Genomic DNA, 26554 nt, shown 5'->3' on the forward strand with positions numbered 1-26554 from the left:
TTTAAGTGGGCAAGCTCCACAGAAGAGGAAATATGGCTAGCAGGTAAACATGGAATAATGATTTACCTCACCAGCAGAAAAATGCAAAGTAAAGCAGTGACATTTTTTTTTTTCTCATTATACTGGCAAAAGAGAAAAAAGTTTTGTTAGTATGTATTGAGAAGGTTGTAAGGATAACATTGAATGTATCAGTACGGCTAATTTAAAGTAAAAACATCTTTGACCCAGCAGTTTCCATTGCTTAGAGAAACACATGAGTGTATCAGGAGTCATGTGTGCTAGGATTAGTCTTTGTCAGTAACCACAGAAACTCCAGACTTCCTGTTCACATTTTATCTCTGGCACTCCATTCATAAAAAGGTCTACACTTTTTTTTTTTTTTTTTTTGGAGATGGAGTCTTGCTCTGTTGCCCAGGCTGGAGTGCAGTGGCGTGATTTCGGCTCACTGCAACCTCTGCCTCCTGGGTTCAAGCAATTCTCCTGCCTCAGCCTCCTGAGTAACTGGTACTACAGGCACATACCGCCATGCCCAGCTGATTTTTTGTATTTTAGTAGAGATGGGGTTTCACTGTGCTCTGCAGGCAGGTCTCCAACTTCTGACCTCAGGCAATCTGCCCACCTTGGCCTCCCAAAGTGCTGAGATTACAGGTGTGAGCCACCGCTGCCGTCCTGGCCTGGGTCTACACTTCTTTTTTTTTTTTTTTTTTTTTGGAGACACAGTCTAGCTCTCTTGTCCAGGCTGGAGTGGGGTCTATGCTTTTTCTTAAACCCCTTCTCAACTTTTCATACCCTTCTACTGTACTTTGTGAAATTAACTGTCCATCATCTGCAAAATCCAGTCTGAACCATTCTTAGATGTTGTTTTCAGTTTCTTGCTCTAATGGAAAGCGGACTCTCTTCCACTGTGCAGTTGTGGCTGTTTTTGTTTGTTTGCTCCGTAACTTTTCTTCCACTGTTTCTAGAGGTGGGAAAGATATCTGTCATGAGTCTTCTTACTTCTTTCAGACTATGCTTCCTCCTTTCTCCCTATAATCTTCAGTTTTGAATTATGTCATAAAGGTTCACTGTCCCACTCTCCAGTCTTTTTACTGAAATTGATAAGAATGTACATAATTGATCCACCCAAACCCTGGCCTCTCATTTCCTAGACCTCTCTTCCAGTGCTCTTCCCATCTACGCCATATCAGCCACTCATTCCACAGTGATACCGTCGTGCACTGTCAATAACTGCAGTCCCTTCATAGTTGCCATTTCATGTGTTCTGCTCTGTTACTGCTTCTTCCTGTTTTTGCAGTTCACTGCTAGTGCCTCAGCCCTAACCATCTTCTGACCCCAGTGGAATCTCCAACCCATTGATCCTATTACTGCTGCCCTGCCCCTTACCCTCTTGATGTTTTCACTCCCTTTTACGTGGAATTTACTCATCTAAATTTCATGGTTAATCAGTTTAATTACTTCTTTGGATCCCTTTCCTTGCTCTTTGCTTGTTTGGCAAAACCAGAGCCCTAGTTAAAACAAACTCTGGGGGTTTTTTTGCACTCGCCCCTATGTAACTGAGCATGGCCAGAAAAAAACCACACAACCACACATGGCCACAAACCTTAAGTGGGTCTGTAATGCTGCCTGATGGTTGTACTGTATTTTCCTAGTCTGCTTACTCTTCCACTCTTCTAAATGACTATTTCATATCTTATTTTCCCCAAACCTTCTATATCTCTTTTCCCATCCTCACCTTCAGCTAATGACCTTGCTTCCCACTTTGCTAAGAAAATTGAAGTAATCAGAACTTCCATAGATTGCCACCACTCCACATACCTCTGGCACTCTATTTATGAAAGGGTCTATGCAGCATTTGCTCAGTACATGGCTGTCTTCCTGCCCGTTACCTTAGATTAACTGTTCATATTCTTGTCTGCCTTTGTACTAGGCCCCATTCTCTCTCATCTGCTCAAGGACTTTGCTTCAGGTTCTCTTCTTCCACATCATCAATTTTGTTCTTTTTATTGAATAATTTCTGTCAGCAAACAGATATGCTATTATTTCTCCCCTCTTAGGAAAAAATCTTCCACTTCACCACATTACCCCGATTTTTTGTTTCCTTTGGGAGCAGTATTTCTCAAAATAGTTGTCTGTACTTGCTATTGCCAAGTTCTCTCCTCTAGTACTGTTAAACCCACTCTAGTCAGGCCTTTGTCTGCACCACTCCCACAGAAACAGCTCCTCTGGTTCTTCAGTAGCCCCCATATTGTTAAATGTCCTATGTTATTGATTCTCATCCTATGTGACCTGTCAGCAGCATTTGACACAGCTGTTTGCTTCCCTTAGCCTTGAAACCATTTCTTCTTTGCCTTCCAGGATGTCACACGTTCCTGGTTATCTGCTGTCTCAGTGCTGGTCCTTGTAATTCTCCTTTTCCTTTATTTTCACTGACCTCTTAATGTTGGAGAGCCCCAAGTCTTAACTGTTTGTTTATTTGTTTGTATCTGTGCTCACTTTATTGGTAATCTCATTTAGTCTCATGGCTTTAAATACCACGTAAATATCAACAATACCCAAATTTAGATCTTTAGCCCCTCTCCTCAATTCCAGTCTTATATGTGCAACTACCTATTCAACATCTCCCCTAAATGTTTAATAATAGACATCAAAGTCAGCATATCCGAAACTAAACTCCTAAACTTTCTCCCCAATGCCTGCTTTACCCACAGACTCCCCCATTTCTGTCAGTGGCAACTCCGTCCTCCTGTAGCTCAGACCAAAATCTTGGCGTTATTTTTTTACTTCACTTTTTCTTTTACTCTTCACATCTGTTCTTTCAGGACAATCTGTTTTCTGTATCGTCAAAATACATCCAAAATCCTATCATGCCTCACTGCTTCCCCCACTGCCACCACCCTTGTCCAAGCCACTACCATCACATCTTGTTGGATTACTGAAATAGGTTACTACCTGGTCTGCGCCTTCTGCCCTATCCCCTCCCAGCAGTATTTTCTCAATACAGTAGCCAGAATAAACCTTTCGCAAATTAAGACAGTCCCTGTCACTTCTCCTGCAATGGCTCCTGTTATGGTCTGAATGTATGTGTCCTCCCAAACTGCTGAAATCCTAACTCCCAAGGTGATAGTATTAGGAAATGGGAGTGGAGTCCTCACGAATAGGATTGGTGCCCTTAAAAAGTCCTAGAGGCCAGGTGCGGTGGCTTATGTCTATACTCCCAGCACTTTGGGAGGCTGAGGTGGGCGGATCACGAGGTCAGGAGATCGAGAGACCATCCTGGCTAACACCGTGAAACCCCGTCTCTACTAAAAATACAAAAAATTAGCCGGGCGTGGGGGCACGTGCCTGTAGTCCCAGCTACTCGGGAGGCTGAGGCAGGAGAATCGCTTGAACCCAGGAGGTGGAAGTTGCAGTGAGCTGAGGTCACGCCACTGCACTTCAGCCTGGGTGACAGGGTGAGACTGTCTCAAAACAAAACAAAACCCTAGAGAGATCCCTTGCCCTTTGTCTCTTGAGGGCACAGCAAGAAGTCTGTGAGCTAGAAAGCAGCCCTCGCCAGATACTGAATATGCCTTGATCTTGGACTTCCCATCCTACAGAATGGTAAGAAATCAATTTCTGTCATTTATAAGCTATCTCATTTATGGTATTTTGTTATAGCAACCTGAATGGACTAAGTCATTCCCTTTCATTCACTCAGAGAAAAGCTGGTCCTGTGAGGCTCTACATGATCTGCCCAATCTCCTCCACTTTCTCCTTACCTTCCTGACCTCATTTACTGTTACCACTGTCCTCCCCTTACTCACTGGCCTCCTTGCTATGTCTGTCCTGTTCCTACTTTAGGACTCTTGCTGGCTCCACTCTCTGAAATGCACTTCTTCCACATATCTGCTTGGCTCAATGGACTTAACCTGCCAGTCTTTGCTCAGATCTTACCGTCTATGAATACCCTGTTTAATACTATATTCTGTCCTGCCCTTCCCCGCCCACTCTTATCCTGGACTCCTTTTTATTTTTTGCATAGCACATACCACCTTCTAACATACTATATTAGGGGTCAGCAAGCCACAGCTCCATGAGCTTCTGCCCTGTTTTTGTACATCCTATAAGCAAAAGAATGGTTTTTACATTTTTAAAGAGTTGTGAAACAAAGCAAAAAATATGTGACATATATATGTGGCCTGCAAAGCCAAAAATATTTACTCTCTGGCCCTTTTCAAAAAAAGTTTACACTATATATTTTATTCTGTTTATTGTCCTCCTCCTCCTCCTGCAAGAATACAAGCTCCAAGAGGGCAAGATCTTTGTTTTATTTTTTGCTGTATCTGCAAGATACAGATACAGAGCCTAGAATGTAGTAGACACTTAGTAAGTATTTGTTAAATGAATTGTTCGTGATGGTGCAAAATGGTAATTATGTTAAATGTTCACCAATAGACCTATATATTACAATGAGTAACAAAATCTGTGTATAATGACTAGGAAAGTTAAGGCGTATTTTGAAGTTTGTTACAGAACAGGCCTAAAACACTTTTTGTTTCTACAGATACCTGTGTATTTAATTCCATAGAGAAGAACTCTACAAGGATACATAACCAAATGCATACTAAAGTACTTCTCGGGAGGGGACCAGGATTAAGAGAGACAGTTGAAAGGAGCTTGAATTTCATATATATTATTTGCTTTTCTTTTTTTTAGCAATGAGAAACTGTCACATGTTAATGTTTTACATTAAGTTTTTTTAATGAAGAGATGAGAAAAAACAAATACATATTAAGAAAATAAAGCAGTGGGAGGAAATGGAGAGTAAAGGGTAGGGTAGAGAGAAAAGAAAGAGGACATTGCCTTTCTTAAATGTCTTATTTGGCCAGCAGTCAATCTGAAAGAAGGGAAGGAGTGAGCAATGTGAATATGGGGGAAACAGCATGCAAAAGTAAAGGCCCTTAGGTGGGAACAAACTTAGCATGATCTGGGCACTGTAAGAAAACCAGTATGATGAACATAGTGAAAAAGGGGACAGAGACTACTAGGAGATAAGTTCAGAGAGATGGGCAGGCACCCATGTTAGGTACAGCTTTGCAGGCTGTGATGAGGATATAAGATCTTCTGTGTGATAGGAAACCATTGGAAGATTTTGATGGGGGGAATATATGATTTAATTACAGATTTAATAATTACAGATCATTTTTGCTGCTTTGTCTCAGAGAATGGGTTATGAGGGAACAAAAGAGGAGGCAGGGAAATCTGTCTAGACCATGGACTAGGGTAGACAGCAGAGGGGGTGAGAAGTGGTCAATTCAGAGTATATTTTGATGGTGTATTTTAAGAGTCTTGGCTGATGGTTAGGATTTGGGATAGGAAGGAAATCAAGGGAAATAAGGATCATTGCTTGTGATCTCCATAATTGGCCTGAACAACTGAGTGAAAACTAGTAGTATTTAGTGGTATTAGGCAACTGGAGGAGAAGCAGATTGGAATGGGTTGGAGAAGGGAATCAAGAGTTTTGTTTCAAGCCTGGGCAACATAGGGAGACCCTGTCTACACACACACAAAATTTTTTTAAATTAGCTGGGCATGGTGGCATGTGCCTATAAGTCCCAGCTATTCAGGATGCTGAGGTGAGAGGATTACTTGAGCCTGGGAGGTCAAGCTTGTAGTGATCTGTGGTCATGCTACTGCACTCCAGGCTGGGCAACAGAGGGAGATCCTGCCAAAAAAAAAGAGTTTTCTTTCAACCAGCAAAGTTTGAGATGTCCATTTGACAAACAAGCAGATATGTCTTGTCAGATGTTGGATACTTGAGTCTGGAATTCAGGGTGCTTTTAATGTTGCAGACTGATGAGATTATATAGATAGGGAATAGAAGGGGGTCTAGGATATTGAGGGGAGCCAGCAAAGGAGACAAAGAGCAGCCCGTGAGATACGAGGAGAACCAGCGAGATGTGGTGCCATAAGAGGTGAAAGAGTGGTCACCTGCATTCAGCACTGTGAAGAAATTAAGATGAGGCCAAGAAGAAGTTGTTGGGTTTGGCACCATGGAAATCTCTCAGTGGAGTGGAGTACAATGGCAGACAGTGACTATTTACAACTTTCAAGATGTTTCTGTGAATGGTAGGGAGTGGAGAAATTTAGTTGTGGGGGATGAATGGAGTCTAAGCTGGTTTTTAAAGATATTATTTTAAATTAATTTTGAACTACAGAAAAGTAGTACAAATAATTCAGAAAACTCCCATATTTACTTTACCTGGATTCACCAATTTTTAACATTTTGCTACATTTTTGTTTGCTTCTCTCCCTCTCTACACACACACACACACACACACACACACACAAATTTTTGGGGGTCATTTGAGAGTAAGCTGCATACATCTGTGCCTCTTTAGCCCTTAATACTTTAATGTGCATATCCTGAGAGCCAGAATATTATCTTATGAAACTGCATACGTGAGCAAATTCAGGATATTTAGTTTTTTACAGCTCACATTACAATTTTGCCAGTTGTCCCAGTAACATTTTTTGTAGCATGTTTTTTTTCTACCAGTACCTGATCTGGTCTAGGATTTTATACTATATTTAGTTGTCATGTCTTTTTAGATGGAGGTATTTGCAATGATCGTTATATCAGAAGGATAATTAAAAAATTTCTAGATGTGTATTATAACTCTTCATTATGGTAGATCAGTTTAATATGTCATCCTGATAAACATTAGAACAGAAGGAAGAGTGAGAAAAGTGAAGATACTTTATATGTAAATTTATCAGACTTTGGCATAAATGATGTGTTTTCAGAGTTATTGGTACTCATTGTTTAGAAAGGTAAAACAACTTGGATTCTTTTGTGATAGAGTTGAGTTGGCAGTAGTATATGGACATGGTTTAAGAGTTTTTCAAAAAGAGTTTGTTTCAGCTTGTAAAATCCTGCATGTCAAACCTTTATTAGAAAATATTATGAGACTTAATTTAGGAAAAGAGCATTAAAGAGTGAAACATTGGAACCACAAGTGCTTCAGAATAGGCATTAGAATGCTCCATTGAATTTTTGGTTCAGTGATGAACACAGTTTTCTGTTACACAGTTTTGAGGGGTAGTGAGTAAAGACTTCCGTTGGATAGAAGCACAAGTTATGATGAAAATTTGTCTCTGACATTTTCAACCAAAGATTGTTCCTGCTATTGAATATGACTTCTGCAAGAAGTCACCTAAGGCTGGCACAGTACTGTGCTCTTTCACAGGAGCCCAAGTATTTGCTGAAAGATTCAAGTGACATGTAGCTTTCACTCAGGTAACTTAGACCCAGAACTACTGTTGAACAATCGAGTTGAATACAAGTTTCCCTCAAGGATAGGAGTGGCTTGGAGATTTCAGTAGCAAGTATAAGAAGTAATGCCAGCTTCTGTATGTGAAGTATGACTATTCCTTGTTTATAGTTATCTAAATGTTTTACTTCTAGAAGCTGAAAGGAACATGGTCTTTAGTTGCTTTATAGGTGAGGAACTAAACCAAATGAGAGTATGTGATTGGTGTAGGATTTCCCAGCTGGCTGTTCTTATGCAGAGAATTGAGACTAGAGCCCCAGATTCCTGATGCCCCTTCTTTTTTTCTGATGTTATTTTGGCTCTTCTTGGCACTGAAGACTTAAACACCCTTAGAGGAAGGCAGTTGGTCCTAAAGCCCCATGCAGTTACCCTGGGCTGTTAGCTCTAGACAGGTTGTGGCTGTGAGTTTAAGTGTCTGTGTCATCCTTCCCTTGGCCTGATACCCCTGCCCAAATAGGAAACAATGAAACCATAAAGGGATTGTGAAGGTAGGAGATTTTCCTGGAGTCTGGTTTTAGCATAGATAATAAGCTCTGAATCAAGAGAGTGGTATGGTAGTTCAATATTTAATGTAGGAATTTGATGGAGAAGCTTAAGAGTCAGTAGAGAAATAAAAGGATGAGACATAAAAAGGATAAGGCGCTAATAAAAATTCTAGCTTTGTTTTAACCTTACATCCTAATGGGCTAGAGACTTTTGTTAGGTACGTGGCAGGCAATTTTTATTTGTAAAGCAGAATATACACACACTCACTGGAGTGTGATTCCCGTAGAGTTTAAATTGCTCAGCAGCTAGGGCAAAATTGTCATTTTAGATAAAATTATTGTATTCTGATTCTGGGAAATACAAACTCCTGAACATCTCAAATGTTTTTGGGCAAGTTCATCAAATGCCTACCCACATATTGAATTATTGAATTTAATAACAATTTAAATTAATAAGTTAAGAAATCTTAGGAATTTCTGAGTTCATCCTCTCTTTTCAGATGTTTTATTATTATATTGGTAATTTCCAGCTGTGAGATCCTGCACATACAAGCACTTAAGAAATGTTTGCTTTTGATTTAATAGGGGGCATTCCTTCCTTCTAGGAGATGCACAGTATGCTTATAATAATGTATGACCAAGAGTTAACTGAAGATTATGTATTTTATTAACTGTAAATAATATGGATCAGTTACTACATGAAATTATTCTTTAAATTGAGGTATCATTTCATGTGACTCAAGACAAAGATTTTCTTTTTGTGCCTCTCAACCCTCCTCCAGGATTTAGGACAAGTTTATAATAAATGAATTTATGTTTTTTTCTAAGAATCGGTTTGCTGTAATGGAAATAGTATGTATTTTTGAAATAGTAATTAGACTCTTATGTCTACCAGTTGTAAGTGTATAGCCATGAATGGTATCTACCTTAAAGACTAAACAGGCACACAGAATTATGCCATTAGCTCGTTAGTCAAGATATTTGTAAGCATTCATGTTCTTTCCATCCCTTCTTATTTACCACATTAGTTTTCTTCGGCAGAAAAATGTATTAAGAAGAATCTATTGATGTTTCTAACATAAGTACTTTAGATTTATTTATTTTTGCAGTAGAGATTTTACTATGAATTAGTTTTTTACTTAACATATTTTAGTTATGATTATTGAGACAGTCTGTAGAACTTATTTCTGCAGAAGTCTCAAGAACCATTGAAGAATATAGGCCCTCTTTTCTAAGCTAAAATTCATTTTCATTTGCTTTTGGCTTTTACACATTTAGTAGGGTTTTTTTCTTAGTTCTTCTAGTTCAACATATTGTTTGAGCTATTTATTGTTTTTTCTTATATTTCCAGAATTTTGTATCAGCATTTGAAAAATTAGGAAATTGATGAAAGATCCTTGTATTATTATGTCTTTTGATATAAAATAAAATTTGGGGATTTGTTCTTCTAAATTTTATACTATTACTGTTTCTGTATTTTTTACTTAGTATTTTGTAGCATTTAAATGTCAACATGAATTTCATATTATTAACATATTAAAAATTATTTTGTATACACAAGGTATCAGAACAGTAATCACAAGTATAGACTATGTAATAACTCCTATTACCTAAGTAAAACTTCTGTTCTCTAATATTCGAGAAAGCCTTTCTCTGAAACTAAGTCTCTTGGATTATCAAACAATTTTTCTGGTACAATGATTGAGCTTTGCAAAAGTTGAATCCATTTTTTTTATAACTATGAAGATTTTTTCTTTTCAGTATTTTCTTCATGGTATGCCTACTTATTTTAATAGCTTAATCTGGGAAAAAGTTGGTCTAAGTACATTAATTGTCTAGGTAACTAAAACTTAACCATTTAGGTACCGTAACTTAAGTATTTTATCTTTTTTTCTCACTTTTTAAGCATAAATACTTTTCACGTCATTACAGAAATTAACCTTCTTTTTTTGATTGTTGCATAATAGCCCCATCAGTTGAAGGTTATATTATTTGCCATATATTTACTATTGATACTAGAAATAACCCTAGGATAAAATCTTTGAGTATAATACCCTCTTTTGTGTATTTAGGATTCTTAGGATACAGGCTCAGAAGTGTAATCATGAGGACAAAGTATATGAAAATGTATATGGCTCAATATAGATTGTTGAGTTATTCCTTATAGGTCATATTAGTTTTACACTACCATCAGTAATTTGTTAAAGTTGAATCATCATCTCCTCAGCAGCATAGGATATTATCATTCCAAAATTATCTTTGCTAATTGGACTAAAACCATTGCTTCATTATTACATTTATTTGATTACTAGTAAGGTTCAGCATTTTCTCATGTTTGTTTAATGTTGTATTTCCTCCTGTGAATTTTCTTTCATGTGCTACTATTGGTTCTATATTAGCTTCCCAGAAAAGTTACTAATATATTGCTTTCTTGTTGGAATATTTTAGGAGCTCTCTTTTATACTTGTTCATATAAAGCAGATATTCATCTGCTATATTTGTCAACAGTGGTACCTCCTGGAAATGCCTAAGAGATGTTGTAGGTCCTTTGAGATATGGAGTGTCTGAGTCTTGAGAACCAAGTACTACCTGAAAGCTAGCATCATAGCGAGAGTAAATTGCCACTGTCCCTACATCTTCTCCTGGTGTAAAGTGTTAGTAAAATGAATATTGTGAGGTGTTTTTTCCCTCGATGGCATCAGTGGCAGTGATTGTCAGTGCTCAGAAACAAAATAGTGTAATTTGGAAAAGATAGGGGAAGAGAAGAGAGGAGAGGGATAGAAGTAGATGGGGAAGGAATTCTGTTGTCCGTAAAGAGGTGTACACCTGAATTGGCAGATGACTTTATTCTGGGTTTTCTCTACTCTTCCCACTCAGTTTACTCTCCACCCATCTGGGTATATTCATTAGACTTCCTACCTTTCAGAGACTTGCATGTCAGCTCTCAGATTTACATTGGTGTTCAAATCGAAGGAAATTAATTCCCATGGCAGTCATCAGCCTTCATTGTACCAACCCTGCAGTTCCTAGAGAACTCCCTGCTGCTGAAAACTGCCTTACTTCCTGATGGCTTTCTATTTCTAATCCATGAATGACTTAAAATAAACCTCCCCTTTTCTCTTAGACAATCCGAATTTGAGTTATTCCCCCTCTTGAAAATAAAAGAGCTTAATCAGGTTAGCAATATTAGACAAAAATTCAAATATATACCACATGATTATATATATTACATAATTATATAATGTTATGTATTATGACAAACTAGTCCCAAGATGTTTTTGCTTTAAGTGGAAGAATTTGAATGTTTTAGGGAGTTCTTCCACCTCTACCTCCCTAAGTGCTGGGATTACAGGCATGAGCCACTGCACACAGCCCCTCTTAATCTGTAATGTTGATTTCTGGGTCTTGAATTCCCTATTTTTAAAATAAGAGGATTGGATAGATGTTTTCTAGTACTCATTGCATTCTGAAGCTTAGATGCTATGATTGCCATTCTCTAATTACAGTTAAAGTTAATAAATTTTTATTTTGTGGGCTGAGGGGAATGAATACACATGATATTCAATTGGCCAACAACTTAATATCTCTATTTGTAAGACTAAAATAAGCTTTTTAATGTAAGATTCAGTTTTAAGGGTCTATGCTTATAAACAACACTTTCTTAATGTGTACAGATTAACATTATCTTTTGTGTCCAGTGTAATTTCAGATTTCCTTCCCATCTCACATTTCATTCTGTTTTTTATACTCATGAATTTTTATACGTCTCATTAATCTTGGTTGAGCCTCAATGTTTCTTTATCACAGTAACAGAAAAATAATGTGAACACTTACAGAATATATGCTGCTGTTTTTTGTACTAAACTTTTAGTTGTATGGTAGTCTATCGTATGACATTAGTTTCTACTGATTTTTTCCCACTTTTGGACCATCTCTATAGAATTTTCTTGTCCTATCCCTTTGCATAATATGAGGTCCATCCTCCACCAGCTACACTCATGCATTTCAGTCAACAATGGACTACACATACCATGGTGGTCCCATAAGATTATGATAGAGCTGAAAAGCTTCTATTGCGTCTTGATGCCATAATGCAATGCATTACTCACTCATATGTCTGTGGTGGCACTGGTGTAAATAAACCTGCACTGCCAGTTATGTGAAAATATAGCACGTATGATTATGCACAATACATAATACTTGATAAGGATAGTAAATAACTATTATTGTTTCATGTATTTACTATATTATTGTTATGTTTAGTGTACTTCTACTTATTTTTTAAAAAGCCCATTGTAAAACCACCTCAGCCAGGTCCTTCAGGAGGTATTCTAGAAGAAGGCATTGTTATCACGGGAGATGACAGCTCCATGCTTGTTATTGCTGCTGAAGACCTTCCAGTGGGACAAGATACAGAGGTGGAAGACAGTGGCATTGATGACACTGACCCTGTGCAGGCCTAGGCCAATGTGTGTGTTCGTGTCTTCATTTTTAACAAAAAAGTTTAAAAAGTAAAACAAAAATTAATATAAAAAAGCGTGTAGAATAAGGATATAAAGAGAAAATATGTTTGTATAGCTGTACAATGTGTTTGTGTTAAAAGCTAAGTATTAAAAGAGTCAAAATTTTTAAAATCTAAAGTTCATAAAGTAAAAAGTTACAGTAACAGCTGAGGTTAATTTATTATTGAAGAAAGAAAATGTTAAGTACAGTAGTGTACAGTATTGTCCTAGGCCTTTGCATTCACTCACTGCTTACTCTCTGACTCACCCAGAGCAACTTCTAGTCCTGTAAGCTCCATTCATGGTAAGTCCCTTATATTGATAAACCATTTTTTTATTTTTCATGCTTTTTATACTTTATTTTTTATTTTTATGCCTTTTATCTTTTTATGCTTTTTTACTGTACCTTCTGTATGTTTACATATGTGTAGATACACAAGTACTTACCATTGTGTTACCATTGCCTACAGTATTCAGTACAGCAACATGCTATACAGGTTTGTGGCCTAGGAGCCACAAGCTATACCATATAGCCTAGACGTATAGTAGGCTATACCATCTAAGTTTGTGTAAGCATACTCTATGATGTTACTACAACAAGGAAATTGCCTAACAATGCATTTCTCAGACTGTATCCCTGTCCTTAGCTGACACATGACTGTACTTAGTTTTTGCCCTTATACGATTTTTGTACTGATTTAATTCATATCTGCTTGATTTCCATTTTTTTCTTTGTTCTTATTCTTCCAGTATTTCTGTTTTGATTTTTCTACTTTAGAATATCATCTGCCTTAGTCTGTTCCTGTTGCAAAATACCTTAAGACTGGGTAATTTATAAAATAATAAAAATATGTTTCTCATAGTAGTACACAGCCTGGGAAGTCCAGCCAATTTGATGTCTAGTGAAGGCTTGCCCTCTGCTTCATAAATGGAGCCTTCTTGCTGCATCCCTACATGGAAAAAGGGGTGTGCCCTCACATGGTGGAAGGGGAGCAGAAAGGCCAAACTGGATCCCTTAAGCCATTTGATAAGGGTATTAATCCCATTAATGAGGACAGAACTCTCATGACATAATCACTTCCTAAAGGCTCCACCTATTAATATTGTTGCATTGAGGGTTAAGTTTCAAGATGAATTTTGGAAGGACACATTCAAATCATAGCATTCTGCCCCTGGCCCCCCAAAATTTATGTGCTTCTATCAAAATACATTCATTCTATCCCAATAGTCCCAGAAGTCTTAACTTGTTCCAGCATTAATTCAAAAGTCTGAAGCCCAGAATCTCATCTAAATCAGATATGAGTGAGGCCCAAAGTATGATTCATCTTGAGGCAAATTGCTCTCCAGCTATGAGCCTGCAAAACCAAGTAAGCCCAAGACCCAAGAAGGCAAACAAGATTAAATCTTAAGGCTCCAGATTAATCTTCTTTGACTTTTATGTGTTGCCTTCCAGATACAGTTGGGTGGGGGTTGGGCTCCCAAGGCTCCAGGTCACCCTGCCCCCATGGCTTTGCTGGGCACAGCCTATGCTGCAGTTGTCATGAGTTAGAGTCTACTGCCTGTGGTTCTCCCAAGCTGGAATTGCACTCCAGTGGCTCTTTCAGTCTAAGGGGATCCACTCCAACAGCTCCATTAGGTATTGCCCTTGTGTAGGCTCTCTGCTGTATCCCCGCTACCACAGCTCCACTAGGCAGTGCCCTAGTGGGGCCTCTGCGGTGGCCCCACCGTGTGATGGTGCTCTGCCTGAGCCCCAGGGTTTTTCAGGGTGTTCTTTGAAATCTAGGTGAGGTAACAGTGCTCCCACAGCTTGTGCATTCTGTGCACCTGCAGAGTTAGCACCATGTAGATACCACCAAGGTTTACCACCTATGCTCTCTGGAGGGGTGGTCTGAGCTGCACCTGGGTGTGGCTGAGCCACAGCTAGGGTAGCCAGGGAGTGCTGCACTATAATGTGGGTAGCAGAGCCTTGAAATCATTCTGTTCCCAAGGCACTGGCATTCTGGGCTTCTAATAGGCAAGATAGTCCCAACCATCTCTGAAATGCCTTTGGTTCATTTGTTCATTGTCTTGATGAATAGCACCTAGCTTCTTTCTGTCCATACTAATCTCCTTATCAAACAGTCAGGTTCAGAATTTTTCAAATCTTTAAGTTCTGCCTTCCTTTTAGTTACAAATTCCATCTTCAATTTGTTTCTCTCTTCCTGCATCTTACTATAAGCAGTCAAGAGAAGCCATGCCACACCTTGAACACTTTGCCAAATATCCTATTTCATCACTCTTAAGTCCTGCCTTCCACAAAACGCTAGGACATGAACACAATTCAGCAAAGTTCTTTGCCCCTTTGCAACAAGAATGGCCTTTCCTGCAGTTTCCAATAACATATTCCTCATATCTGTCTCAGAGACCTCATCAGGATAGCCTTTACTGTCTGTATTTCTACCAGTACAGAGAGGACCACTTAAGAAATCCCTAAGAGGATTGAGGCATGTCATGCAGCTCTCCTCTTCTGAGCCCTTACCAGAATAGCCCTTTACCATCCAACCTCTACCCGTTACCCAATTGCAAAGCCACTTCCACATTTTTAGGTATTTCGTATAGTAGCACCCCACTTCTTGGTGCCAATTTCTGTCTTAGTCCATTCCTGTGCTATAACAAGATATTTTAGATTGGGTAATTTGTAAGTAATATAATATATTTCTCACACTTCTGGAGGCTGGGAAGTTCAAGTTCAAGGCACCAGTGAATTAGGTGTGTCATGAAATCTGGCTTTCTGCTTCGTAAGTGACACCTTGCAGCATCCTCACATGGAGGAAGGAACAAACACTATTTTCTCACATGGCTGAAGGGGAGCAGCAGGGCCAAACAGATTCCCTCAAGCCCTTTTATAAGGGCATTAATTCCATTCACGAGGGCAGAGCTGTCATGACAATGGCAGTCCAAAGTGCCTTCCAAAGTCCCCACCTCTTAATACTATCGCATTTGGAATTAAGTTTCAACATGAGTTTTGGAGGGATACAAACATTCAAACCATAGCATCACTTCATTTAAATGATAAGTTAAACAGCCCATTTTGATACATATTCTTTGATTGTACAAAAATAATCTAAGAAATCTTCATCTTATTGTTATCTGATGGTACGAACTGCCATCAGTAAACCTGGGTCTTAATGACAATTTTAGTTGGGAGTATAGTGTGCAGGGAACAAACATTAAGTACTGACTATTGTGGTACTTTACATTCTCAGTTAATCTTCTCATCAACCCCATTTCACAGATGACTAAACTGTGGCTCAGAAGATTGGACAATTTTCCTAAAAAAGACAGCGTCAATAATTAACAGAACTGGGATTTGAGCCAATGAGTGTATGACTCCAGAACCCATGCTTCCTCTACTCCATCAGGAACTAAACTTGTAAAAATTGATTCCCTTTCAAAAGTTTTTTCTGCTATGTCTATCTTTTCATAACTGAAATCTGACTAATATATGCCCCTGTTGTGTGTAAGATTTCTATGAAGAAATGTATGGTTAGGTAAAACCTAATGCTAATCAGCCTACTAACCACTTAACTTTTTTTTAACCTTTCTATTTTGCTATCTAAACTGCTGTGATCCTTTTCTCATTCAGCCCTTACCAATAAATACAGTGCTGTGTTCCTTTTTCTGCATACACTTGAAAATGTGAAATACTGAATCCATACATTATACTTAATGAAGGATAGCTTTGGACATGAATAAGACATTCCTGGATCCCTCTCACTTCAGAACTTCAGGAGCAATCGAACGGCAATAAAACAGTATACTTGTAGTTATCAAAATGAGCTATAATGGTTATCCCAGTGTGCTAATTTTTTTTAATTATCAGCTTGGCTTCCTATCAACTGTTTAGGTATGTCTCACTTTATTAATTTGTAAAGTGGATTCTAAAATATTGAATCATACCTTTTATTAACTTACAATTTCAGATGTGTTTCACAGGAAAATATTTGGCTATTTGCATCATAGCCTTTTTTACTAGTTCCTTAAATTCAGTAAGTATAGCTGTAATTAATAACTTGCCTGGTGCTCATATTTTGTCATTCAGTACCATTATTTTACCTAGAGTACTACAGCTTGTCTCCATCTTTTATGCATATCATCATATAAATCAGCAAATGTATAATCAGTGTAGAGCAGTGTTACTTGAAGACAAGCTACTCTTTTAATTGATGGTACTTACATATTTAATGAACTATGAATTAAAGGAATAGTTTGGAGTAGTAGAAACATTCGACCAGAAATAGACATTTATTCCAACCCAATTCTTAACATTTACTAGCTGAGCAATTTTTGGCAAGTGACTTAATATCACTGAGACAGTTTCCTTAACTCACAGGGTAGTTTTGAAAATTAAATGAAGTAAAATATGAAAGTACTTTGAAACTTTTTAAGCACTGTGTTTACTTAAAACCACTTGGCAGTGATAAGTCAATGTTCTGAAAGGAAATTTATAATACGTAAGGCTTTTAAGAAGCTTTTTTTCTTAAATCTGTGTCACAGAAAAATGAAAACTATTGGACTAGGGTTAACAATAGGCAGTGACAGTAGTCCATTGAACTACTTAAAAACTAACTCTCCAGTTGAATGTAGCAGTGTGACAATCCCTAGTAAAGCACATTAATAAATCCTATGATGCTAAGAGAATCAGGGACCTAATTATTTTGATTAATTGGTTTTTAATGTGTAGGCTTATTAGAAGAGTTTACTTTTATGAATGACTTAATATTGCCATTTGAAGAAAGATCTAGTTATTCACAAGATAAGTTGATTTGATATACAAATGTAAATCATATTTTGCCAGTTAAGGATCATAATTTTCTAGTGTGTGTTGTTATTATTTACGGGAGATAAACTTCCCCCAAAACTTACTTTTCCCAAGTTCTCATTTCTGTCTTACAACTTAAGTGGAACTTCTTACCCATTCTCTGTCACTGTTAAATTACAAAGTAAATAAACATTGTACTTACCAGTCCTTACTAAGAAGTACAAATTATTATGTAACTTTAAACAGTATGTTCTTATGTTTTGGTTTTCATCAAAGACTTCTTTAGTGATTAGTAATGTTTCCCATATTAATCGGTGCAGTCTGTATTCTGTTGTCTTTTTCTGTTTTCTGTTATTTCTAGTACAGCTAGAACACCACTGCTTATTAGAGTAAGAAATAATGGAAATTGCCAGGAGCAGATATATTAATTTAATATAATGGTTCTCAACTGGCTATAAGTTCCCAGTAATTATAATGTGTAGTCAGGGTTGAGAACCACTGATTTAAGTTGCTTAAACATACATGGAGAGTGAGACCAACCATGAAGGTTAAATCTGTTTTAGAACTCAACAAGGAGTTGATGTTTTGAGGGTGACAATGAGATAACTAAAAGTTAAATATGTGGGAGGTGTTACTCCTATCAGCCTTTTGTTTTCATTAAAAATGAAAAATTTGTGCTCTGAAAAGCAAGGTGCAGTTATCATATCTCAAGTGATTGACCTGAAGTAGACATTCATCAAGAGAGCTGTTGAATTATTGGTGATGCATGGAATAGAAAGAGAAAGAGTTGTATAACGCAGACCGCTCATAGTCTGCCCACTGTTAAGTTCTCTAAGGGTTAGTCACATGTTCGTGGGGTGGCAGAATGAGAATAATATGGCAGAGTAGTAGTTCAGTGCATGGGCTCTGGAGTTGGGTGCATCTGGGCTTGAGTCCTTGCTTTATTCATTACTGTGTGATCTTGGACACATTGCTTAAGTTCTCTTAAGCCTGTTCCTCTTCTGTAAAATGGAGATAATCATAGTACATATTCATGGAATTAAATGAGATCATGTATTTAAAGAATTTAACATAATAACTGGCACATGGAAGGACCCATTAATGATAACAGGGTTGCTGTTATTAGTAGGCATGGTTTAGACTTTGGAATCACACAGGTTTGGTTTTGAATGCTTCATCTGCCACATACTAGCTGGGCAAGCTACTTAACCTCTCTGAACCTCGGTTAATATAAAATGGAGTTAACATCTACCTCATAGTGCTATTGTGAATATTAAATGGGCTAAAGTATAGGAAGTGTCTGGTTATAGATTGGGTCAAATTTTGAGATCAAGCTTTCCTTCTTATCACTCAATTTGATACCACACTTTTTTTTTAATGTTGATTTGTAAACTTTAACTAGCATTTGGTAAGCATGTCTAGTCATCTTCAAAGTTCTTCCAGAAAAGGCACTCTAAGCATACATTTATTCAAACTTTCCTTAGTACCTATTTTCCATTTTCTGTGTCTCTTAGATGACAATAACTTTGTAATGCCAGAAAGTTAAAATTTTAACATCTTAGCCTATTTTCAAGTGGTGAACCAAATGATTTACCCGTCAGTCTCAATCGAGGATGATTTAAAACCCATGTGCCTACCACTGTGTAACATGAGTTATGGTCCCTGCCCTTCTAATCTAGTTGAGCTCATTTCCGCAACTAATATGAGTTCAACAGTTAGTCTTGCATTTTTTTCTCTTCCTTCTTGATCCATAACCTCTGATTTTAGACTCTCTCTTTTTTTTTTTTTTTTTTTTTTTTTTTTGGAGACCGAATTTCCCTCTTGTTACCCATGCTGGAGTGCAATGGCACAATCTTGGCTCACTGCAAGCTCCACCTCCTTGGTTCAAGAGATTCTCCTGCCTCAGCCTCCCTAGTAGGGATTACAGGCGCCCACCACCACGCCCAGCTGATTTTTTGTATTTTTAGTAGAGACGGGGTTTCACCATGTTGGCCAGGCTGGTCTCAAACTCCTGACCTCAGGAGATACACCCGCCTCAGCCTCCCAAAGTGCTGGGATTACAGGCGTGAGCCACCGCGCCTCGCTCATTATAGATTTTTTTTTTCCGCCTCCCTGGTTCAAGTGATTCTCCTGCCTCAGCCTCCTAAGTAGCTGAGATTACAGGGGCATGCCACCACGCCTGGCTAATTTTTGTATTTTTTTAGTAGAGACAGGGTTTCACCAGGTCTCGAACTCATGACCTTGTGATCCACCCGCCTCGGCTTCCCAAAGTGCTGGGATTACAGGAATGAGCCACTGCGCCCAGCCTATAGACTTCCTTAAAGGACTTTCTAGTTCCACTGATAGCTATAATTTAACAAGTTTGTCAACATTTTGATTCATCATTAGGTGCCTGTAAACTTTTCCTTCTTTCCCTTCATACCTGAACTTTGGTTCAATTTCTCATAAAAGTTTTATTAAATAATTGTATTCTTTAAATAGCATGCTCTTTTTAGATCATTGGATAGCTGTGATTTTTTTTGTCCTTGCTCATCATAGCATTTTTCTGTAAAAAAAAGAAAACAGCATAAGAGATATTTTCTGTGGAAGTCTACATATCTGATTCACATTCAGCAAATGATTCAGCAAATTTCTTAAGCTGTTTTGATTTATCTGCTTGTCAAATAAAAATAATACTTGCTACCTACTTACGACAGAGGGGTGTTGTGAAGATTATATTTAGAATGTTTTTAACTCATTTACTCAATGCTACGGAAATACCTCATTTTTATTATATTGTCATACTATATACATACTACTGGTTTTTTAGATCTATTATGACTTTAATGATGGTGAAGTGTGATTTTACTTTTCTCTTTTACCTCACCACAAAGGTATAAAAATATATGTTCTTTAGTATGCACATGGTTATATTTATGAGTAGTTTCCCAGTTTATGGAGATTGATGTTTCTTTTGGAAAGGCAGTATATCAGGGGTTTCCAGACTGGACACTGGAGCCGGATTAGTTGGGTTTGAATCATGGCTTTGGCATTTACTAGCTGAGCAACCTTAGGCAACTAACTTCTCTGTGCCTCAATGTACTTATTTGTAAAATGTAATTAATAGAGCAGCATCATAGAGTTGTGAAGTGCTTAGAACATTGCTTGGCACTCAAAAAATATTAGCTATCACTATTACTAACAAAATAGTGCATGTGTTTAAGTCTTTAAGTACCAGAGTTTTTGGTAGCATCTTGGCTCTCTGTGAAACAGGACTGCCCTTCCCCTAACAAACTGGAATTCCATTTTATATGCAGATTGGACAGTTAGGTCTTCCTATGGCTCCTCCTGCCCTCATTGCAAACTGATGGGTTTTAAAAATCATTTTTTATTGAAATATGCCACATTCTAAAAATTAACCTAATATTGAAGCTATAGAGCAAAAGATGAACCTCTCCTTCCCCATTTCTAGGAGGATTAATTCTTTTCCAGACTTTGATCGTGTTTTTTATCAATTTAAACCCCTTTCACAAGCTTTGTATTATCCTTAAGATAGTCCAAGCTTCCTAACATCATCTATGAGGTCCTCCTAGCCTCACTTTTGCTTTTTGGTAATTCCTGTTAGATTTCTGATAAAGAGTCACTTCATCAAGGAAGTCCTTTCTTGACCTCCTAACTGGGTTAGCATAATGTTTTCACAGCCCTTTGTACTTTCCCTACCATAGTCATTCTCCACTGAGGCAGTGCTGCTCTCTGGAGGTGTCCTAGTGACTGGGAGGTGCTCTTGTCATTTACTGGGCAGGGCTGAGAGGTGCTAGATGTTCACCATGAAGAATTGTCCTAGCTTTGTATGATTTATAAATGTCTCGTTAGATAGTCACAAAGGTGTAAGAAATCTGTTTATAGATATCAGAGCCAAGAGCCTAACTCAATTTTACATATACACGTGGAACTTTTTGCAGAGTTTTAATATATGTTGAATTTTCTAGGAATAAAAACTATGGCCGGGCAAGGTGGCTCACGCCTGTAATCCCAGCACTTCAGGAGGCTGAGGCGGGCAGATCACTTGAGGTCAGGAGTTCCAGACCAGCCTGGACAACATGGTGAAACCCTGTCTCTGCTAAAAATTCAAAAATTAACCGAGCATGCTAGCACACACCTGTAATCCCAGCTACTCGGGAGGCTGAGGCAGGAGAATTGTTTGAACCTGAGAGGCAGAGGTTGCAGTGAGCCGAGATCGCACCACTGCACTCCAGCCTGGGTGACAGAGCAAGATTCCATCTCAAAAAAAGAAAAACAAAAAACAAAAAACTACTATGTTATTGAAGGACAATTGTACCTTGTTTTGTTTGGATCTCTACCAAGAGTTGTTTACCATTTTGGGAAATGACGTCACTAATAGCAACATTTCTCACATTCATAGTGATTCAGCATATAGATGGAAACGTCTAACTTTGAATTTAGTTGAAATTAGATGGAAAAAATTTTAATTGAACCAGATGGGGGGAAAATGCATCTCTCTCTCCTGGTGGAATGTATTTGCTTTTCTCTCTTTTCCTATTGTACTTTATCATATACTTTATTCATTGACAGCTCATCTGCGTCTCTCACCAAATGAGAACTTAGTGGCGATAAAAACTATATTTTACTTATCTTTGAATCTCCGAAATTCACTGAGCACATGGTAGTTGTTCTACTTAATATTTACTCAGTTGAATTAATAGCAACAACAATAGTGTTTATTCAACAAGTATTTGTTGAATTGGACTCTGCTAGGCAAAGAAAGTGAAAAGACACTGTCCCTGCTCTCAAGGAACTTGTGATCTATTGCCAGGACAGACCTAGAAATAATTATAATACAATATGACAGTTTCTAGAATGGAAATAGCTATAAACCATAGATCTGTAATGAAAAATACACTTAAGTCTTGTGGGGAGATCTTGGAATAATGACACAGAAGAGAAATAGTATCCAGTATCAATCATAGTGCCAAGAAAGACTCTCAATAAATATTTGGAAAATCAGAGAATGAGGGTAGCTCTAAAGAGTGAGAAGGAGTTTGCCAGTTGGTCAGGTTTAAAGAGGGCATTCCCAGCAGGAAATCCCTATGCAACAGCTCAGAGGTAGGAGAGGTGCAGGAAAAGATGATGGAGCATAAAGTTGGAAGTTGAGTCATAGATAAAAGTGTCTTTGAAGGTGATGAACCAGATGATGAAGAGACTTCTTCCATGAAAAGAAGTTAGATTTTTATCTTGCAGATGCTAGAAAGCCATTCATTTAACTATAAAACTACTATTTTTCAAATTACACATATTGTGTGCAAGGTACCTGTGATCTGCATACAGAGCTAGTATATTCCCATTTTAGGGTTGGGAAACTAAGACTCATTAATTAACTTGCCCAGGTTTTCACTGCTATTAAGTGGAAGAACTAGAATTCAAACATAGGTCAGTTGAGTCCATATCTCCAGTCTGCTTTTTAAACTGTATTTTACAGACTATCCAGCAAGGAAGAAGCTATATATTTTTACTTTCTCTTCAGCCAGTCTGGCTTCTTTACCTCACATGATTCTCAACTGTAGCAAATTCAAAATTTTTATGTAAATTTAAGTTAAAAACTTACTCATGAGTAAGCTCTAGTCTTCTGAAAGTCCAAAATGGTATCACAGTAACTCACCACTTGCAGGCTACTTTTTATTCTGGGGCTGTCTTCTATCTTGTTTTTCAAATAACTATTTTGGCTTGTTGAAATGCCTTTTTTTTTTTTTTTTTTTTTTTTTGGTCACCATTGAATGTCATGGGCCAATCAGGCATAAGTTGTAAAGTTAATATTAGTGTAGTATGGAGTATCATCTAAGGGAGTGAAATTTGAAGTACTGCTTCCTTTTTTTGAGATATTTAGAAAGCTGAGCCTTCAACATGCAAAAAGAATACTCCAGGTAATATTTAAATTTTATAAGAAAATCCAATATTGATCTTGATATTCTATTTAATTAATATAAATGTAGTTTACTATTTAAATAAATGATTTCTACCTCATATAATAATCCTGATGTGCTTGGTTAGCTTGAAGTACTTCAGATGTTATCTAATTAACCCTGCAATGTCTGGCTACCCCAGGGTATAAGATTTTTCCTAATTTTAATGGCTTTTAAAATATGGTAAGTTTTGGAGATGGATGCCACTGAACTGTATACTTAAAATGATAAATGTTATGTATGTAGATTTTATCACACTTTTTAAAAAGATGTGATAGAAAAGTTCAAAGTGGCCTAAGATCTCTTATCAAGCAGTCATCTGAATCAAATATTCTTGAGAGCCCTTTATTACAGATAATTTGAGTAAGGTGTGGGGAAACACCTATTCTGTCATCATAGGCTGATCAAATTAAATGTCCTTAATACCAAGCCATTTGAAAAGAAAACCCTATTTGACGACAGAAATAAAGAAGGAAGCATGCTATTGGCCTGATATTATGGTGCAGCCATCCTCAGGATGGATGTGATAATGAAGATGCCTTTCAGACTTGACTGCTATTGGTCCCTTGCTTTAGTTTCTTGTTTAAAAGGGCAGCTAGGGGGTTAAGTGGGCTATCTGAATGTCACCTCAGCAGGTAGGGTATGCCTGGTAGCAGCTCCAACTCTAATATTACTAAGGCTCAGACTTTAAGTTCCCCACCCCCACTAGTATCAGGGGAAATTAAATTGTCATTGGTTAGCTTCATGAAAATTAAAAGAATGTGCTGGTGGAGATAAAGGAAACATTCATATTGTTGGCGTGTGTGAATTGTGTAACTTTTTGGAAAGTAATTTGGTAATAACTGTTTAAAGTTTTTAAATTCACATACTTTTTGGCCTAATAACCCCACCAGGTTGCCACTATTACGTAGGGACATTGGTACAAGAATTTTTTTACCGTGTTGTTGGTAGTGGCAAAAAAGTAGAAGCAATCTGGAAGCCAATCAGGAGATGGTTGAACAAATTATGCTCTATCCATTCTCAAGACCAATGTGCATCTATTAAAAGGTGAGTTAAATTGGTATGTATTGGCCGGGAATTATGGCCATGTCATATTATGTGTAAAAAACGTTGTAGAGTTAGTGTTAGTGTAGTATTGAGGATGATCTAAAAAAAAGAGGAAAAATATATATGAGATTAGAATGTAGAAAGATTCACATAAAACTGTTAAAACAGATTCTCTAGGGAGCCTAGAGATAGGATTGAACTAACTTGTCTTATACAACCATGTTGTTTGATTTATTATAATATTTGTAGTTTTTTAAAAGTTTCTGAAGTTAAGAGAGGGAAGGGGAGAAATCTATAGTGATAGAAATTATACTGGGGATTACTTTAGGAAGGGTTGATGGCTGGGATTGGACACAAAAGAAACCTCTTCGTACTCAGCGATCTCTATCTTGAGCTGGGTGTTGGTTACACAGATGGGTTCACTTTGTAAAAATCCATCTATGGATCATATGCTTATCATTTGTACAATGTTGTGTCTATATTGTATCAAATAAAAGTGTATAAAAATAAATGACATAGTGGTACAATGGAATACTACTCACTTTTTACTGAAATATTTTCAATAAATATTTAATGATATATAAAGTCAGGCAAGTAACAGGACAATCCCATTATTATAAAATATAATGTGCATAAAAACACATAGAATGAAGACTAGAATAAAAACACTACAGTATTAATACATTTTATGTCCAGATGGTGGTGATTTTGTTTTGGGTTTTTTTTGTTTAAGAACAGTTTATTAGATTAGGCCATTTACGAAGTCATTAGAACTTGGTGAGCAAAGTCAGATTACAGGATATTAAGCAGAAAAATAAGAGTGAAAGAGAGAGGAAAAGGCATTTTTAAAAAGAAAGAAAAAGCTAACTAGAGAGGTGGAAAGGTAGTAGTTTTTTTAGCCCCTACTAGCAAGGGACTTTTCATGTTAAAAATCCTCTCCTTTATCATACTGTTTGGTTTTTACAAATAAGTTATGCTTGATAATTACATTTTGTTGTTTTTGTTTAAGCGTTTAGTTTTAGTGAAAAATGCCATTAATAGCTTCAGTTGACTGTAGCAGATGCCACTCACAGTAGCTTTAAAAACCTATATTCGTGTCTCAGTCTTCACTGATTAAGTGTGGTTGTTTGCTCAGATCTTTTTTCGCTTTAGTTGCCACATGGAGGCAAATAATACCTCACTAGGTTGTAATGAAAATCAAATGAGAAAATGTAGTATGTGAAAATACTTTAATGGAATTAAACACTATCCAGTTGTAAAATTACATCATTTTTATTGTGTTTCCTTCGACCCAAAGTCCTTACTTTTGGAATGTAGTTATTTCATAATGGAATTTATTTCCCTTGATAAGAGTTCAAAAGTTGAAGTTTATGCAGAAATGCAATTTTTTTTGTCAGGTTCTGCAAATGTTGCATATAATGGTTTTCGAGGTCTGGGTTGTGACTGCATCAATATTTTAGACTATTTTTAGTGTCTTATATATCAAATTGAAATGTAAACATTTTTATTGCTTCTAATTATTGCTGAACTGTCAGGGAAATTAACAACCTTTTTACCCTATTTCGATCATTTTTCGTTAATTCACCATGTGTATGTAAAATAATATACCCAAAACAGATCTCTTCAGGTGTTGCGCAGGGGTTTTGATAAGGACTTGACTTTTTATTAGCCCTTAAGTCAGTAGTAATCTGGTCGGAATTAGAGATGGGTTGGGTTGGAGAAAACTGCGTGGCACTAGGACCCAGGGGGCTCCCGTGAGCGGATCTTGGGGCCAGATTGCAAATTCGCGGTGACTCAGTCTGGTCGGCTCCTTGCGCTCGGCGGCCGCGGCGGCAGCAGCAGCAACAGACGTTGGCGGCCGGGCTGCCAGGAGCAGTTCCGCCGGGTTTCACTGTCCGTGACTTCCTTCAGGGCACCTCAGGCAGGTCCGCGGCGTCTGGGTAGCGCTGGGGTTGTGGTGGCGGGGAGAACGGGTCAGCTGCGCGCGGGAAGCCTCTGGGCCTGTGCACCGGGAGTAACATTTGCTCCGTCTCTTCCTGTGTCTGGCTTTATTTGCAGCAAACCAAGATGGAGTATGAGTGGAAACCTGACGAGCAAGGGCTTCAGCAAATCCTGCAGCTGTTGAAGGAGTCCCAGTCCCCAGACACCACCATCCAGAGAACCGTGCAACAAGTATCCTTTCCGAGGCCTGGCCGCCACCCGCGCAGCTCGCCCCGCGCTGCGGCCCAGCTCCCGGCGGCCGGGGGCTCCCGTCGCCTCCGCCTCTGCCCCTCCCCCGCCCTCCGAGCCCGGCCTCCTCCCTGGGTCCGCGCGCGGGGGAAGCCGCTGCCCCTGCCGGGCGAGTCGCGCACGCGGCCCTGGTGCCTGGGCCGGGGGCGCCGCCGCGTGGGGCTCACGCCGTCAAGGCCACCGGCTTCCGGCGCGCAGGAGGCGGGGGCCCCCGGCCGCC

At 38.2% G+C, this 26554-nt stretch overlaps 1 protein-coding gene across 4 annotated transcripts in view; it reads left to right on the plus strand.

The window, feature by feature from the left end:
• Window positions 1-26554, plus strand: part of TNPO1 (transportin 1) — a 92421-nt gene that overhangs the window by 5594 nt on the left and 60273 nt on the right. For 2 of the 4 annotated variants that reach the window (NM_001373932.1, XM_054555029.2), the window contains exon 2: window positions 26164-26277. In NM_001373932.1, coding sequence (NP_001360861.1) covers window positions 26164-26277 — 114 coding nt within the window. Of the gene's footprint in view, window positions 1-25883; window positions 26031-26163; window positions 26278-26554 lie in introns of those variants that run through there. The other 2 variants (XM_054555030.2, XM_054555028.2) reach the window with 2 other exon arrangements.

Source organism: Pongo abelii, chromosome 4 (genome assembly GCF_028885655.2).
Source record: "Pongo abelii isolate AG06213 chromosome 4, NHGRI_mPonAbe1-v2.0_pri, whole genome shotgun sequence".
NCBI lineage: Eukaryota > Metazoa > Chordata > Mammalia > Primates > Hominidae > Pongo > Pongo abelii.